Here is a 19,029-nt window from a genome sequence, read left to right as displayed (position 1 = left end):
AAAGATGTAATTGTTCACTTGATGACCCTGGTACCTAGCATATTTTCTTTGGGGCCATCTTTTGAATATTATTTTTGTGTAAAGCCAAGTAAATGAATGGGGAAGTTGAAAAACATAATCAGAATGTTGTATTGACACTGTTGTAGATTTTCCGAATACCAAAAAACAAGAAATGAATGGAAACGAATTTGCCAAAGTGAACATATTATGCATCTTTATATAGGGCATCGTCCCAAATGGGAAAAAAGTACCCTTGGATAAAACAAAATGACAAAATATTTATTGAATATTTTAAATTTATGACATACATTTGTCATATTTAGGCAGAATGCTTACCCTCGGGGACATAAACTCTAAACATTTACTTTTTTGTGTGTATCTTTTTCTCTCTTCCTTATTTTTATCTCTAGTGCTCAGAAGGCACTTCTGGCTATTTGGTAGGAGCTACAAATATTCTGCCCAGGCACAGGCATATAATTCCCCTAGATTCATCTCTCTTTCCAAAATGTCTATCTTGGTGATATATACAGTGATTGCTAGTGATTTGTGTAGGTCCTCTGAGATAGTCTAAGACACTAAATGAAACTTTTAAACTAATTCAAAGTGTTCTATATTAACATTAACCTTGAATGACCCAGCAATGACTGTTCTTTTGTACCACAAGTGATGCCATTGAGGATAACATCCTTCCATTAACAGGGTAGCATGGATCCCTTGACACAGCTATGAGAAAGGCTGATCATGTGTAGAGCATCAAAGTTTGGAGGGGAAAAAAAAAAGCTATGCTGAAAATTTTAGAAAAGACCCAGAAGTAAATGCTCAATAAAATTGGTGATGAGTTATTAATTACTAAAAGTGTACTACAAACCTAAAGTTCCTCATTTAAGAATTTGGAGAATATCTGCCTCTAGCTGAAGGGATTATAAGGATATTAGATGGCTTCATAGATGCTATATAATAAAGTCAGATTTTGTACCATTACCTGTATTTTTTTCCAGAACTTGAATTGCAACATCTATATATTCAACAATATGAAATATGTATATTTAAAATATATATATTTTAAATATATATTATATTAATTTAAATATTTAAATATTTAAATATATATTTAAATTATATATAATTTAAATATATATTGTAATATATATATATATTTGGCCCTGCAACCACTACAGGATGTGTTCCTGGGCTCGATCCTCAAACTCAGTGGGCCGATGGCCAATCAGCCCTGATGGCCCCCTGTTTCCTTGGTATCCACAGGCTGGCGCCATGGCCCATGTTATAAAGCACATGAGAAGCAGCTGAAACATACCTATACTTTAATGTGCTCTTAATCTTGTCAGTAAATATTTTTCAGACATAGTCCATTGTATTATTTTGTTATACTTTTGCTTTGAGAGTACAGATTGTTGTTGACAAAGTCCTTCCTCTGCTCTGACTGCCCAATTCAAGAACAAATGTGCCCATTACCCTTCTGAGTCTGAACCAGGGCATACACAGAGTGCTCTAATTTTTGCTCAACAGCGAAGCTTCTCATTGCAGGGCCAAGAGTCTTTGTCTCCCATTCCTCCACTCCAACCCCACCCCAAGTTTTCTTTGACCAAGCAACCCACTCTGCCATCTGTTTCTCCATCTGCTGCTCTGACCCTTCTTTTTGCCAGTCTATGAATTCATACTCTACATTTTCACTACCTTTTTCTTTATCTTTTCAAGATGTTCTTCAAGTCTATTTGTTCCACAAAGCCTCTCCTAGCTCACCAGAGCAGTGATAATATATTCCTCCAACTGAAGTGCCCAGTTCCAATAAGACGCAATTCAGAAATACCTAAAGATGAGGTATATTATAAATATTTGCTTTCTGTACTATTTGCTTTTGCCTCATATCTTATCTCTACTTTGCTGAACAACTGTGCTTTGGGGTATCTCCTTTCACATGTGTGTTCAGTTACAGAATGGGATATTTATCTGTTTTCAACAGTGTCTCCCCCCATTGAAGTCTCTGGGAATCTTTGTAAAAATCCTATGCCCAGACTCACTCCAGACCAATTAAATCAGAATATCTGATTGAGAACAGCTGCTCTTAGATAGTTGTAAAACAGAGGAGAATGTTAGCCTAATTTTCCCCTCGCATCCTGGGATAAAGAGGGAAAATCCTGACCAGTTTGAAACTATAATGGAAAAAAAAATAAGAGAAAATGTTCTGTTGAATCATATGATGAGAAGGCTATAGGTGAGCAAGAGCTTATCTCTCTTCTGGTCACTCCTATGTCAGTCCAGAGAAATAACAGCATTTACTCTAAATGATGGTCCCCTTCTTCTACTTTAAGTTTCCATGACCCATACACCACTCTACCCAACTTGCCCTGATGATGAGTGGTAAGATTCTAAAGATTGATTCCATGATCCTAATGAAGTATGCTGACCTCAAGAAACATGTATTCTAATACATCGAACTTATGATGAGCTATGTTTGAAGTTTCTTTCCAGGTAGTGTTGTCTTAATTGTATAGATTAGAGTTTCCTGGTCAAGGGGTCGTGAACAGGTTTCTAATGTTCTGAGACATTGGTCCCCCTCAGCCGGTAGGGTGGCCAGGCAATTCTAGTCTGAGACTCTGGGCTTGCACAACCAGATACATTTAACCCAGTAGGAATCAAATGTTATTTTCTGTGTTTTATGAACTGAAAAAGCAGGGAAGTCTTGGAGAAATACAGACAGTAGAATCTTCAGTGGCTGATATACTAAGCAATACAGAGCACCAAGCTTGTACTCAGTATTAAAAAATTATATACTGCGTTTGCGCAGTATATATCCATCCATCAGTTATAATTACACTTGTAAGGGTAAAGCCATAAACAGCAAAATATCAGATTTGAAAAACTAAACAAATGGTGCTAAAAGAAATTGTCCCCCTGGTATCATCACCTGGCAGCATAAAAAGTCATTTTCATTATATGATATCGCTCATAGTCATAGTAACCTCGTATTTAATAATACATGAGTATAATAGACTCACAATTGGTACTCAATCAATAGAATCTGATCGAGAATGAATTTATTTGTTTGTTTCTTTGTCATCTCCAAAAAAAATATTTCAATATATTTGGATCAGTTTTTTGATTCTAGTTCTCAAATTCAAATAGATTAAAGTTGTGTAATTAGGTTTGGACATGTAGAACTACTTTTCTTGGTTTAATTATCAAAAGAGGAAAGTGGTGGAGTGCAATTCACAGAAAAAGGAATTCTGATAACCGTTAGGGTTTAATTTCAAAAAGTGAGATGTGTATGTTGCCATCAAAATTGGATCTGTGACTTGATAAGGACGGAAAACTCTAAAAGACAGATTTATTATAATCCATATCCATTCAGTGAATTCAGACATTGTTTTCCTAATAATGGCTAAGACAAACTCTCAAACTTTGGAGTTGGTAGATAAGAAACATAGAAATCATTTTATACTGAGATCACAAAATACTCAGTTAAGAATAGAGAGGTTTACCTAGAGAAGCCAAATGAAGGTGCACAGAAAGTTCTCTGATGAATCCAAATATTTTAAAGATATTAATGACATGCATAAAAGGCAGAGAAAGCTTCATCTAAACAAAGGCAAACATAAATGTGTGACACAAATCATGAAGAAAGAGGATTTTACAAGGATTTATAAAAATGTTTTTTAAAGAACAAGAATGAAACAGTATCAGTCCATGGCCTAGGATATGGCAAAACATTAAGAACAGACGTCTAAGAGAAAGTAGTAAAAGCTCAGGGTCTTTTTTTTTTTTTTCTTCTTGTCAAAAAGAATTAATTCAAACTAAAAAAAAAAAAGGAACAGCTTTGTTTTTAAAATGGTTCAGTGGGGAGGGTTGAAACGGAAGCCCAAGAAAGTCAAAAACAAGCAAACAAACAGAAACGATGGCCATTTGGCAAAATGTCAGGTTTCAGAGTCTAATGAATTATAATCCCACCTATTTGCAGATATATTTGCTAAACTGTCAGTAATCTTCATGGAAGCATGGAGGATAGAAGCATGTTGGAAAGTGAGTAAAAGGCAAAAGTTGTCTCAATTTTATTCAGTTAAAAGAGAAAATATCAAATGGCCTCTGTTTATAAAGTACCCCCATTTCAGTTTGGTCTCCAGGTTGAGTTATGATGGCCCCGTAACCACACAGGAGGAGGATTCCCGGAGCAGATCAGCAGAGGTTGACACAGGGATATCACGAGTTAGTTGAGTTCCAGTCACACAAGTGGGACTTTCTGGGACTGCTTCTACAGTAGCCAATGTTTCTGATTTTTCTATTTTATCTGCTTCCTGACTAGTCCTTACTCCAAGTAAATATCCTGTAAGGTCTTTCTTCCAAGAGTGTATCTTGCAAAGATCAGTTCCACTAACTTTACAGATAAAATGCTCCAAAATATCTCTCTCCTTAAAATACATGTATTTGTATCTTATATATTTATAAAATTGATAGGCAACTTGTGTGGATGAAGTAGCCACATGGCCAGGTGCCATGATATATTTTCTGTGAAGCCAGGAAAATACTTACTGTGGTTTAGCACCCTCATATAGAGAGGCCCTGCACACTTAGGCCCTGAGAGAACACCTACATCGGCCCCCTCCTCTGAGTAATAAAATCATAAGGCAGGGAAGACAGGGAGAAGGAACTCACACAGTGACAGGCCTTGGTGACTGACTGGATTTGCCATAACTAGGACACTGGACAGGACTCAGGTTATAAGAAAAAATAGCACATTCATTTGGGATCTGCTTAATATATAAATCTCCCCCAATAGCCTATTCTCAACAGAGCAGCAAGTGCGATCCTTTAAAAACATTACATCATGTCTCCCTCATAGTAAACCTCTGTGTCTCCGTGTCTCTCTGGGTCCTTAACCTCTCTACCACTCCCCTCCAAGCCCAGCTTCTCCTGGCTTGTCACTTCTCTGCCCTTATCTCTCCCTCTGCTTCAGTATGCTGGCCTCCTGGCTGTTTCTAGTACATGCCAAGCATGTTCCTTGCCGTCTTGTGCTTGCTGTTCCCTGAACCTGAACTGCTCCTCCCAGATGGTCTCCTGGTTCTTCCCACGTTTCATTCAAGTCTTTGCTCCAAGTCACCTCAGAGCAGCCTTCTTAGACCCTCCTGTATTTAAAGTGCAGCCCACACCCACCCACCCAGACCTCCCAGCACTCCCTCTTCTCTTCCCTTCCCTGCTTTATTTCGCTCCACGGCACCTGTATCACATCTCTATAGGAAATTTATTTGTTGATTTTGCCTGTTGTCTGTCTCTTCCCAGTAGAATCTGAGCCCCATGAGAGCCGATGTGTTTTGTCTGTTTTGCTCACTGCTATATCCTCCGGCTGTATAACAGGGCCTGTTCAAAACGTTCAAAAAGATTTTTTAATTGAATTATTTTGAGTATAGTTGACACACAATGTTAAACTAATTTCAGGTGTACAACATAGTGATTCAAGATCTCTATACATTATGCCATGCTCACCACAAGTGTTGTTACCATCTGTCACCATACAACACTGGTACAATACCATTGACTATATTCCCTGTGCTGTAACTTTTATTCTTGAAACTTATTCACTCTGTAACTGGAAGGCTTTATCCCCCATTCCCCTTCACCCATTTTGTCCATTCCCCCACCCCCTTCCCCTCTGGCAACCATCAGTTTGTTCTCTGTATTTATGGGTCTGGTTCTGATTTTTTTGTCTGTTTGTTTATTCATTTGTTTTGTGTTCTAGATTCCACATGTGAGTGAAATCATATGGTATTTTCTCAGTCTAGTTTATTTCACTTAGCATAATACCTTCTAGGTCCATCCCTGTTGTCCCAAATGACAAGATCTCATCTTTTTTTTAAGGCTGATCAATATTCCTCAGACATATTTTTGAGAAAGAAAGAAATAATTATCCAGCTGGTCTAGAGATCCCAAAATAAATTAGAACCAGAGGTGTAGGTTTAGTTACACAGGACAAGAATTGAATGGGCAATGGTACTTGATAAGGGAAGCCAGCTAAGATTTTGAGCTCAGTATTACACACACACACACACACACACACACACACACACACACACAAGCTCCATGTAGAGCAAATATATAGCCAAGTATTTTCCTCAAAACAGTCATCTTAGAAGACACTTGAAAAGTATGTTTTGTGTCCAAATGCGTTTGGGAAATGCTGTGTGATCTCACCTTCTTGGATATTCACAGTAGACATCAATATATTGAAAGATCTGAAAAATCTTGCACGTATTAGTGGGGGTTTTCCAGGGTTCTCCTGACTAATACAGATTTTGGTACCAAGGGTGGTTCTAGAGGAACAGAATCTTAAGGATGAGTTTTGTGAGTTGACTCTAGGTTTTCTGGAATTGGATCTCTAATTAGATTTAAAGATGCTAATTAATCTCTTCCCAGTAATAAAGAAAGCACTAGAAATCCATGTTGTGATGTGGCAATAGAGATATGAAAAATATCAACCTTGGATACTCCTAATCAAACACTTATAAGAGACAAGTTTCTGGGTAACCATATATAAGATTCCTTTGAACATTTTTGTCGAACTAATGAGTATAATGAGATTGGCTGGTTGTTCCTAATGTTGCTGGACAAAATGGAGAAAGAAAAAGCGAGTTAAGGGATTCATATTTCCAGCTCAAGCACTACATAAACGACCTACAAGCTACTATCTCTGTTCTGACTTTTCTTTCCTATAGCTCTGTTCTGACTTTTCTTTCCTATAGCTCTGGATCTGAGATTCCTGAAAAACAAGCCCAGAATCTCATCATGCTAGTGGCTGAATTGCAACATAAGCTGATTCCCAATATCTCAGGGTGTCTACTATTAAAAGTGAGGACTTTGATTGGGAAGGAATGGAATCTTGGTCATTGGAATGGGGACATATGGAAAGCCCTGGACAAAGCTGGTGACACCGAACCCCTAAATTCTGATGACTTTCTTTGCCCATAGAAGCAGCCTCTTCACCCTGTCATAACAAAATACTATAGACTGGGTGCCTTAAACAACAGAAATTTGTTTTCTCCTAGTTCTGAAAGCTAGAAGTCCAAGATTGAAGTGTCAGCATGTTTGGTTTCTTCTGAGGCCTTCTCACTGGTTTGCAGATGGCCACCTTCCTGATGCATCTCACATGGTCTTTCTTCTATACTCATCAGATTAGATTAGGGCCCACTCTAACACCCTTGTGTTAACTTAATCCCTAATTTAAAGGTCCTATCTCCAAATATAGCCACATTCTGAGGTACTGAGCATTAGGGTTTCAGTATACGCTTGGGAGGCAGGCACAGTTTAGCCTATAACACTGCAATTTTGTAAAAGTTCAATTTTGTTAAAACTCCATGCTTCCCAAGAGCATTTGACTATAGCACTCTTAATTCACATGTTCAATTACATATCAGAGAGTAATGTTCCTGACTTTGAATATACTTTAACACTGACCCAGATTTATATAGCAATATCAATAATACTATTAAACAATAAAAGTATAATAATATAAAATAGAATTTACATAATGTCTTTTATATATATTTAATATTTAGCAACATCAATAATAATATTCTTAATAATAAAAGTTTATTACAAAGTAATTGACAGAGTGCTTTTATCCACATTATTTCATTTGATTTCTACCTTCTATGAAGAATACAGGGCAGATATTATTATCTTTACTTAATGGAACAAAATATTTCAATAAGCCTAGAATGGTTAAGACTTAGTAAGGTCATAGAAGTAGTAAATAGTAAATTGATTTCTTTACTCTGTAATATGGCTTTTAAACACTATATAATACCCACCCTCCCATATACCATGGCTCTCACTTCAGATCAAGATGTGTTTGAACAGGGATCGTACCATGTTAGGTAAGAGCACATGCTTTGGAGCCAGTCTTCACACTCACTGGTTTCAAATTTGCCTTCACACCCACTGGGCCATGTTATCATGGAAAAGTAATTTAATACCTCTCTGTCCTTCAGATATGCTATTGATAACACTACTTCTCTAGGAGAGTTATTCAGAGAATTAGTGAAGTCATAAAAAGTACTTCAAACATTTCCTAGCACATACTAAATGTTCAATACATGCTAATTATTACTATAGAAATAAAAGTTACTGGCTTTAATAGCAAAATAATATCCCATAACATGGATATAAAATAATCAAGTTAATCGTTTTCCTATATAGTCCATGTTTGTCACCTGTTTCCCTTCTGAAAAAAAAAAAAAAAAGAACAAAAAATGAACAATATTTGAAGATTAAAAGAATCCTAAGTGCCATGTTGAATTAGAAGTGAATTAAGAACTTCCAAATCCCTCCTAGCTCTGAGCAGACTTCAGCAGTGATTATGGTGGCCTGGTGGTCCTTCTGAGGTCAGCAGACTTGGTGTGGAAGTCTCTTAAGAGCAGGCTATCTCATGGGACTTTGAGTATTTCCTGCCCGTGATCAGCAACATCTTTTCTTTCAGTATTTTGGCAGGTTTGTCCTTGTTCCCGGCCAGATTCAGGAAGTTCAGAAGCACATGAAAACAAACAATACATTAAAACACTTCTCTCAAATTATTCAAAGTTCAAAAAAACAAGAAATTATGCAGCAATATTGGGACTTGGCCATTATTTTATCTTATTAATTATATTTATTCTCAATTGATGTACCCATTCTTTTCTTCCCAACAAATACTTTTCTTGGCAGTGATTTACATTAAACTTTTTTCCTGAAGTATATTTAAGCATAGGTAGTGATTAGCACGGTATCAATGTATTTTGCAAAACTATACAGGAATTTTCATAACTTGGACTATTTTGTCCTCTGTGCAATTTTCAAATTATACTTTGTTATTAATATCATTCTTAGTGACTATTATTGTTCTTAAGATCAGCATGATTTTTCCTAAAAATCTCTTCCCTTTATTTCAGTGATCATAGTTGGATGAATCACAAAGCAACAATATAACATGCTGCTTTTCCAAATTTTACTTATCACTTAAGATCTGCCTAAATATCTGCTCCTTGATAAAAACCTTCCCAATTTCCCAACTCCACATGATGGAGTGGCTTCTATTTCTCACCATCATCACTCAACTAAATTCAATGGACTTTTTTCAATCATCATTTCACTTACTCTTTAAGCAAAATTTATCTGAAAACCATTCCCTCCCTCTTGAATAACTGTTCCATGACACAACAAGCTTCTGGATTTCCTCTTACCTCCATGGCTTCCCCTTCTCCCTTACAGACTCTGCCTCTAACAAGACACTAAATGTTATAGTTGCTCAAGGTTGGATGATAAGCCCCATTCACTTCTCAATTCACTTTCTGTGCAACTTCATACATGCCTATAGTTTAATTTGACTTATACATTTATATCTCCATCCCAGACATTCCCTCTGGGTGTCAGACTCATGTGTCTAGCTGCCTGCTTGACATTTTTGCTTTGAAATCTCAGTAACTCATTCAATGTGACCAAAGTTGAGCACGTGAACTTCTCTCCCCAGATATGGTCCTTCTGGAATTCCCTTTTTCTATGATAAATACAATCAGTCATCCAGTTATGCAAGCCTATAGGAATTATCCTCGATACTTACCTCTCCCTCAGCCTTCATATACTATTCCTCACCATGTGTCAATTCTACCTACTAAATATCTCTAAAATCTATTCACCTCTCTACCAGTACTACCACTCTATTCCAAGATACCATCTTTTCTCACCTGGACTATTACAACGATCTGTTAACTTGCCATTCTTGTCCCTCCAATCCATTCTGCATATTGTACCCGAAGTTGTTTTTTTCAATATGTAAATCTGATAACATCATCTTTCCCTTAAACTCATCTATGGCTTCCTAATTCTCTTGGAATAAAGTCAGACTCCTGAGTCTATCCTACAAAGTCCTGACACTTACCCAACCTCATTTTATACCATACACCACCATATCCACTTCGATCTTTTTGCTGTGATGCACTTGCTCTTATTAGGTTACCTCAGATATGCCATCTTCCTGCCATAGGACCTTTGAAAATGCATTTCTGTCTGCCTGAATTGCTGCACTCAGGGTGATCATGTAATGTGTGATTTGATCAGAATACTTATGAGTGTGAAAGGGGCACTATTACTAATTATACCTGGCAAAACAACAGGTGTAAATAAAGATTTTTCCAGGGAAAATCAGGACATATGTTCACCTAAAATGATTTTGTGTTCATTCAACAGATCTCAGATTAAATGTCACCTCCTCAGGGAAGCTCAAAACAACCTTCCTGGCAAGGTGAAGTCCATTATAAGTTTATTAATACAATATAGGTCTCTTTTATTCCACTATCCAAAATTGCATCTTTACATTTATGCACATAATTGTTCTTTGATGTCCCTTCCAGTAGACTAAACTCCATGAGGCCAAGACTCTTCCCAAGGTTCTATACTATTGTATTGTCTGCCAAAAACACTGTATCATAAATATCATATATATTAAATATCATTTATTGAATGAAGAACATAAAATAATGCCTCTTTAAGAACTTCCTTTTTTCTGTGATTGGCACAACCATCCAGTTATGCAATGCAGAAATCTAGGAATTATCCTTGACACCTTCCTTTCCCTCAGCCCCAGTATTCAGTTCTTCCTCATGTCCCTTTTCTCTGTAGCCTCCTCTCTCTCCTCTTTATCCCCTTCCTCTCTCTCTCCTCCCTATCTCTCCTGCTTTGTGTGTATATGTGTGTGTGTGTGTGTGTGTGTGTGTATAGTTATATATTTTTTTCAATTATACTTAATTTTTCAAATTATACTTAATTTAAATATACTTATCATGATATGCACTGAGTAATGTAGGCAATTGTTGAATCACTATATTTGACACCTGAAACTAATATAAAATTACATGTTAACTAAACTGAAATTAAATTTTTTTAATTTAAAAATTATATTTAATTTAAATATTTTAAATGAAATATATTATTAAATATTTATCTTTAAATAATTATCTTTCAATTTTACCAACTGAAACATTTTATAAGATTGCTAGGAAACCACTTGAGGCCCAGAAATTTTCAAGTTACTTATCCACATAAAATCATAAAGCCTCACAATGTTTCTGAGAGAGGGATCCAAACACAAATATCCCAATGCTACTAACGGTTAGACTTCTTCTAGCATATACCATATTTGCTTATTTCTGTGACTCTCTTCTAGCTGATTATCTGAGTGCCAAGATGGCATCCTATGGACCTTTGTATTTCCCTTTTCCTCCCCTACATTCTAACACTTTGTATAATGTTGTGAATGAGCTTTTGTTGAAATAAACTGAATTGATCTGGGGTCTTCTCAGAGCCAACCTAGAGTTGGTCCCTTTACTTACTCACTTACTCAAAAGTTCTACTGACCTGCAAGATGCCTACATCTGCAGTGGGATCCATACTCCCTCTGGTCTCACCTGCACCACTGGGGCCTCATGGGTTCCCATGACATGGGCCACAGCATTCTTGTCATGGTGGGATTGCAATGCTCCCATGAAAAAGTACCAGGATAAACATTTGTCTTTCCCCAGGACATAGCTTTGGTACTCTCCTTTTTAACCCTAAACTACCCAGCACAGAGAAGAGAAAGAGCTCGGGAAATCAAAGGAAACCATAATAATGTCATGAGTGATTGCACTGGTCGCTGCTGTGGAGAATGGGGACGGTGGCCCTGTGCAGCAGTGGTTAGAGAGCAAGTGTTCCCGACGCCACTTGGCTTCTAATCCCAATTCAGTCACTTGTAAGCTCTTTGCGTTCCTCAGTACAAGGGGGATGAAACACACATCTCCCTCAGGCAGACTGTCATAAGGACTAAACCATCTTAACATGTAGAGTCCTTAAAACAGTTCCTGACTTAGAAATCCTCCTAAATGATAATGACTATCATAGGAGAGGGGAGGTGAGGGGGCAGAAATCTCAGAAGAACAGTAACAAAGAATAATAGTTACTATTTTTTGAGTGCCTACGATGTGCCAGGCATTATGAAGGGGTGGGGTGTGAGCAGGAGCAGAGATACCTACATTTATAACTATATAACACTTATTTAAAAACAATAAACTTTGCTTTGATGAGATTCTGGAAATGAAAAGCATTATCCCAGAAATAAGTGAATAATATGCAAGTTTACATCAGTGTTTTCATTACTTAAGGCAGACCCAGATCACATATTCCCTAAAATGACTCTGCAGATTATTCCCCTTATTCTTAATCTTTATAAGAGGACATGTTCTTTGTGTTCTTTTAAGTTCTTTTACAGCTTCTTGGAATTCTCTTTAGGCATTTCTGCTGCTTCTTGTTCCATATCTTTTTTTTTTTTATTAGACTCCTGTGTTCCTGGTGATTGTAACTTTTTTTTTCCTCAACTTTTTTTTTCTTATTTTCCCTCTGTATAACCATCGAGCTGAAGAATGTCTAGTCTGAGTTGAAACCTACCTCACTTACTTTAGAAAATAAAGGCAGTGCTATTTATACATTCACCTTTGTAACATTCAAGTCCCAAAATGCACCTCTGTCATAAAGTATTTAATAAGTCTAAGCAAAAGTTGCAAGGTAGTATATATAGTATTGTCTGGGGACTCTAACTTGGCGAAATTTCTCCTTTCTCTTGATTTTGATATAGAGACCAAGGTTTTTAAAATGAAAAAAAAAGAAAGACCTTTTTTTTTCACATGCAAAGAAAACTTTATTTTGTTTCTTTTGCCAGAAGTGTGGTTTTGGCCAACTAACTCTGGTTTGTCTCTTTCCTACACACAAAGCCCTCTCAGCAACAGCCCAGAAATACACAATTAGTGCAACAGGTCAATAGACAAGAAGCCTCCTACTCAGCCAGATCAACACATAGCCCTTAGTAACTAGACAGGCCCAGGCTCACTCAAAAAAGTAAAGCAGAAGATTGAAGCCCCAAATGGGAAATTTGGTCTATCAGCCATCTTGGATCTCATGCAAGCTCATAGCATTCAGAACAATCATCTCTACCTGAGTTATCTAAACTGGCTGCCTGTACTATCCCATAAATCTACGGAGTGATCAAATTGCACAACCTTCCTCCTCTTTGTTTGGCTAGATAAACATCTTAGAAGAAATAATTCACTTTGCTAATTGAGAGTAGTCATCTGAAATGTTCAAAGCCGCCAGCTGAGGCAGTGCACCCTGGCGAAAGCTCCTGTCTGAGATCTGGGGGTCTGGGTTCTGTCTGCCCTCATTTTGCAAGTTTACAGCACTGACATGAATCAGTAGTGTCTAAAGGAGCTCAAAGCAATAACTTTCACGAGAGCTTCTTCTCCCCACCATATTTGGGCCGCTCCATGGTTGCATCTTTCTGACGCTATCACCAGCTCATCTTCCTTGTTCATAGCGACACCCCTGCTATGAATCTCTCTCCGTGTTTCCTGCAGCTGTCATCATCACCTTCTTCATTTGTCTCAGATGCCATAGGAGCATAGTAGCCACTGCTCTGTTCCTTTCCGACCCCATTTCCCCACCCTGAAGTGACCTTGACTCCACAACCGGGGCCAGAGTCTGGTTCTCGTCATGTGGCCCATGTTTCAGCCACTGTAAGTTGTCATTGCTGTCAGAGTCTCCGCCATATTTGCCAGTTACATAAGAGGCCACATAATGTCTGCTCCCTAGCGCAAGCTTTTATTAAACAGAGACAGCCCGAGAGGCCAAGTGGGCAAGAGGTCCATCCCGGAACCACGTCCCCTGGGAGGGTGAGTGGCTGTCTCCGGGTCTTGGCTCCTGGAGCCACTCAGCTCAGCTCTCTGCCTGTGTTTGTAGCCTTAAATACCCGAGGACGACATGTTATGTTTTCAGCCTGAAGAGGCAAAAGAGAAGCAGCCCTTTCAAAATAAGAATTTCCCTGCTGTTTGTTTCATTTTGGAACACAATAAGGACAGGCTGAGGACACGACTCTGAGCTGTCAACACTTCCGACCCGGCTTCCACAGCACCTTTCGCTTGCCAGAAAAAAAAGTTGCTTAAGTGAAACAAGGGCCTAATGAATAGTCAAAATAATTGTTTAGCTTGGATATAAGGCCTTAGGTAAATAGATGATTGCCTGAGACCAGAGGCCAGAAAAAGCAGTTCAGCAGGACGCTACTTGTTCTGTTTTTCGGACATCAGCCCAGTGGCCTCTGCTCCTCCAGGGACGGTTGTTACTGAATTATTTCTCTCTTCCCACGAGCATATTGAAGCAATTTAGTATCAGAAGGGGCTAATAACAGCAGGGAGAATGAGAGAGAACTTTCTATATTGGAAATATATCCTTAAAACATGGATATTACCTTATTCTCAAATAAATTGAATGCTCAGGATGTGGACTGTTTGGTTTGTTTGTATTTACCTTTCCGTGTTGAAATTTTCTAAAATGCTTTGTTAGCCCACTTACAATTGTCCTCCCTCCTGCCTTACTCGTACTTTTAACATGATTTCATCCTTTTTAAACACTATTATTTACTACCCCTAAAAACCATCATTAGGTTTATGAGTAATCCACTTCCAAAACTATAATTGTAGTTATAGACAGAAGAAGCATTGAAAAGGAAGCTTTCAGGTATGGGTTTTGTAGTTTGTTGTTGTTGCTGTTGATTTGTTTTGTTCTGTTTGTTTATGTAAGTGTCTTTGCTATCAACTTTCTTCACTGTTTCCTTTTCCCCAAAATGGCATTACATCATGAAAATTCTATTTAATTAAGAGCTTGATTAAATTAGTTGCTAGGTAATTTCAGTTCTACTGAATAATATTTTTAATAATTGCTTTCCATCTCTTACTTGAAAATAATAGATGCCTTGTTGATCCAGAACAGGATTTGGTTGTCTTACTCGTTCGGCTCATTTCCGCTGGACTGCTATTCAAATAAACAACATCTATCTGATTGAATCTTGAACTCATCAAGGGGGTGGATTCCCCTCGTACTCAAGTTTCAGGAGTCATGATGAATATATATTTGGTTTATTGGCAAATAGCAATCAAAGCATACATTGGGCCATAAAAAAGTGAATGCTTAGCTTGTTTCTATGATTTTTTTACCCTGATGATATAGGATAAAGGTTAAGAACATGGGGTTTAAGAGCCAATTTCAAATTTGAATACAAACTCCACCCTTACTAATTCTGTGAGCTTGGACAAATTATCAAATTTCCACTGGTTTCAGTTTCCTCATCTGTAAAATGGTCTAATAATAACACCTACTTCGCTGGGTTGTTGGGTAGATGATATTCAATAATACATGTAAAATGCTTAGTACCGTGTAAGGTTTCAAGAAATTCTAATCCTCATGCTATTTTCATGCACCTTATAATTTCCTCACAACAACCCTGTGAGGGAGGCGAAGCTGCTGTAATTATGCCAATTAATTTAAATATTAGAAAACTGGACCTCAAAGTGTTTATTGAGTTGCCCACAGTCACCCAAGATGGTGAAATATTGATCCTGTCAGTAACCGGAATCTCTGAATTACTCACATATTGCCTTCCCTTTACCCAGCTTGCCTTGTGATGCTGTCTCCTCCATGTTTCCCTAAACTTAAAGCCCTGAATGATAATGGGCGTCCTCTGCCTTAGACTGTCAGATGGACAAAAGGAATAAATTTTGACAGAGGCTTTAAAACCTCTATTGATATTATACAGAAGTTTTCTGCGAAAATGGTACCCTCTGAACTACACAGTCAGGAGGGATGCTTTGCTAATCCTGAGAAAAAAAAGTACTAGTGGACAAGTGATTTCCAATTGGTGAGCCTGAAACCCCCTAGAGAAGCCCACAGGGATGACACAACGGGTCAACAAACCTAAAGCCTAGCCGGCTTCATAGACTGAATGAATACAGGCTTATCCATGCATAAGTTTTGAAGCATATGTCTATCTGATTATCATTTAGAAAATATAAATCATTTAGGCACTGCTGAATTTACTATATCATTTTGGCATGCTGTATTTTCCCAATGGCTGCTAAATTTCACCTATCATGTGAGGGTCTGTGATTTTTTTTTAAACCATTATGTACAGACTCCTTAAGATTAGAAACCAATGTTATTGAGGAGAGAGCTCTGCCTATGAAGTTTAATAACCTAGATTTAAGGACCAGCCCTGCTAGTTATAAGTTAAAGCACCATAAACTCAGCCAGTCAGTTAAAGTCCGTAGATATCTACTGAGTGCCTCTAAAGGGCCCGCCCACACCCTGAGCTGGAGCTGGGTAGGTGAACAGCAGGCCTGAACTTTCTTCCTGAGCCTCCATTTTCTCACCTATAAAGTAAGTAGAATAATAGTGGCTCTCCTCACAAGGCTATTGTGAGCATCCAATGAGATAAACAAGAAAATAAATACACTGTGATGTTTGTGAAAGTGCTTTGTGAACTCTTTAGAGTGCTGTAAACATGGAGTGTTCAAGACAAGCTGCTGAAGACAAGAAAACCCTTCAACTCTCCCTAGTGGATTTCCTATAACTGCTGGCCATCTACCCCCATGAACTTGCCAAATGCTAACAGCATTCCTTTCTTTGATCTCAGATGATATTCATATTTATAAAAATGCTTTTCCATCTCTTTCTTCCTCCTCCCCTTCTATTCCATAAATTGTAACATTTCTTAATATCAATATGGCACTGTAATATCAGATTATACAAAGCATTAAATAAGGCACCAATATAAAATTCAAAGTACAGAATAACCCAGAAGCTCACAGCTTGCAGTTTGTAAGCCCAAACATACACAACGCCCATCTGTAAGGGATAGTTTAAACATTGCCAATGGCACTGGTTACAGCTGAAGGGGATCTCACTCAGACCCTGGTTAACTCCAGGGGGTAGGAATGGAGGAGAGATGACTGTCCCTTTTCTCTACTCATAGGCTAAGGCCTCACTGCCACCTCATGTCTGGGAAAAAGTGGTTTATGGGAGGGGACCCATTACTCGTGGAATTGAAACTTTCCCTGATTCAGTTCTTCCAGAAATATAGAAGATCTCATGTATTTTTCTCTCTCCTCTACTTCCATATTTTATGTGCTAATTTGTACATTTTGTCTTTATATTTATTCTTTTCAACTGAGAAGACATTCACTTAGAGTCTGCTAAGTGCCATACAATACACAAAGCACTATGGAAAAATGCAAAACACATAATTAATATGCATGATCCTTTGCAGGAGTTTAGAAAGAAGTAAACCCAGCATTTATTGCAAGGCAGCAAGTGTTATTTTAGATTCTTCAACCCATGACACTGTGAACCACTGAGGTTTAGAGAAATAAATTTCCCAAGATCATACAGGTAGCAAGTGTCTGAGCCGAGATTGTCCTAGGTCTATTTCGTCTTAAAGTACATGCTCTTTCCATTCTATTTCATTCCCTCCCTTGATCGGGAAGGCAGAAGACACAGCAAAAAGGAACGTGAATGCAGACATTAAAGAAAACCTGCAAATGAATAAGTTCTACAAGTTCCACTGACTATTTCGTGTACAAGGGTGGCAAGTGTCTGAAGTACCTGGAGCTGGGCTGGCCTTCATGGAGCAAATTCTAAAGCAGATCAATGATAAAGCCTGGGCAACAGGGCAGTGGACACTAGTCAGAGAACAATTGTGCTGGAACCAAGAGAAATAACACTGGGCAGTTAAACATTCTAACAAGAATAAAAGTTTTAATCCCAGAGCATCATTTGTTCTCCCAGATTCAGATGCCCCCTCTTTGTGGCCCTCAGACTATGGAAATCTTGTGAATTACTAACATTTTCGCAGATCCATCTTCCAGGCAAATCTAAAAGACAGCAGAGTGCTGCTTCAGTTATTAGAGTACTGCTAAGTTCATTACACTTAACATTCATTAAATATCCCCTCTCACATAGCTCTCTCTTAAGCAAGGTAAGTGGAAATCATTTTCCTCCTGACATTTGGTTCCAGTGACATAAGTGAGTAAGAGGATTTACAGAGGAAAAGTGAATACACTTGGCAATGTTTTCAAACATTTGTTTGGATTTTCTGTTTTTTAGGAGATGTACGACTAAGGGGTCAGACGGGGGTTCCTGCTGAACGCCGCGGCTCCTACCCATTCATTGACTTCCGCCTACTTAACAGTGAGTAATCAAGTGTACCTGGAAAGGAACAAACGTTTTCTTAAAAAAAAAAAAAAAAAATCTCACTTCCCTCTGAACTTCAAAACCCTCAGAGGTCTGCCTTCCTTCCTCCATGTCTCCCCTCCCAAATGGAACTTAACCCTTTGTCTTTAGATTTCCTCCCTAGTGAAGTGATTCTGGCACTGCCCTACCTCCCAGAGCTTTAGTGAGAATCAAATGAGCTCATTTCAGCTTTCAGAATGTAAGTCTTAAAAACCTTGAAGACCTATACAGGGAAACTTATTCCTTTCATCATCCAGCACATTCTTTCCACCTTCATCCAGAACTAGACCAGATGAGATTCTATTTTATTGTTAAAACCCCACAGGGAAACCTACTCACATATGACCCTTAGTAACTATCCATTGTCTAATTCTCCCTTCTTTGTCTCAAGTCTCTGAGATCTGTTCTTGCATTCCTCATAAAGCTCTACACCATGGCTGAGCCCTTGTAGTGTGCACTTGCTGCTTCTTCCATTAGAACTACCTCGGAAAGTCATTTCTTTCTATCTTTCCCCTTCATATATTCCTCCTTATTTGGAGTTTTGCTCAACCTCTGGTTCATAATTCTGTTAATTTCAAATTCCTCTGGAAACCCAAACCAGTGACCAGTCACCCTGCCTGATAGCATGCCTTCTATTGCAATCATCCTGCACTTTGGACTTGGGGGTGGGGGTGGTGGGGGGAGAAACTGGATAAATTTCACAGTTTGCTCCAAGGTTTTCAGTGTTTGGTTCTCATACCACTTCCCATCGATAAATTTCAAAGTTCTGGGTTGCACCCACAGAGTATTACTTTCCTTTGGCATAAACAAGTTCAGCAGAAAGGTAATTTGATTTACCTCGACCCCTAAAAATTACTAGGAGAAGTCAAAACTTGCTATCCTTGGATCCTCAAAAGGTCAGTAGTG

The 19,029-nt window shown here is 38.2% G+C and overlaps 1 protein-coding gene across 5 annotated transcripts in view; it reads left to right on the top strand.

The window, feature by feature from the left end:
* Window positions 1–19,029, top strand: part of PDE7B (phosphodiesterase 7B) — a 581,511-nt gene that overhangs the window by 479,901 nt on the left and 82,581 nt on the right. For all 5 annotated transcript variants that reach the window (XM_053222207.1, XM_027056809.2, XM_053222208.1 and 2 more), the window contains one exon: window positions 17,998–18,081. In XM_053222207.1, coding sequence (XP_053078182.1) covers window positions 17,998–18,081 — 84 coding nt within the window. The remainder of the gene's footprint in view (window positions 1–17,997; window positions 18,082–19,029) is intronic.

This window comes from Acinonyx jubatus, chromosome B2 (genome assembly GCF_027475565.1).
Source record: "Acinonyx jubatus isolate Ajub_Pintada_27869175 chromosome B2, VMU_Ajub_asm_v1.0, whole genome shotgun sequence".
NCBI lineage: Eukaryota > Metazoa > Chordata > Mammalia > Carnivora > Felidae > Acinonyx > Acinonyx jubatus.
This window is presented reverse-complemented; position numbering and strand designations above follow the sequence as displayed.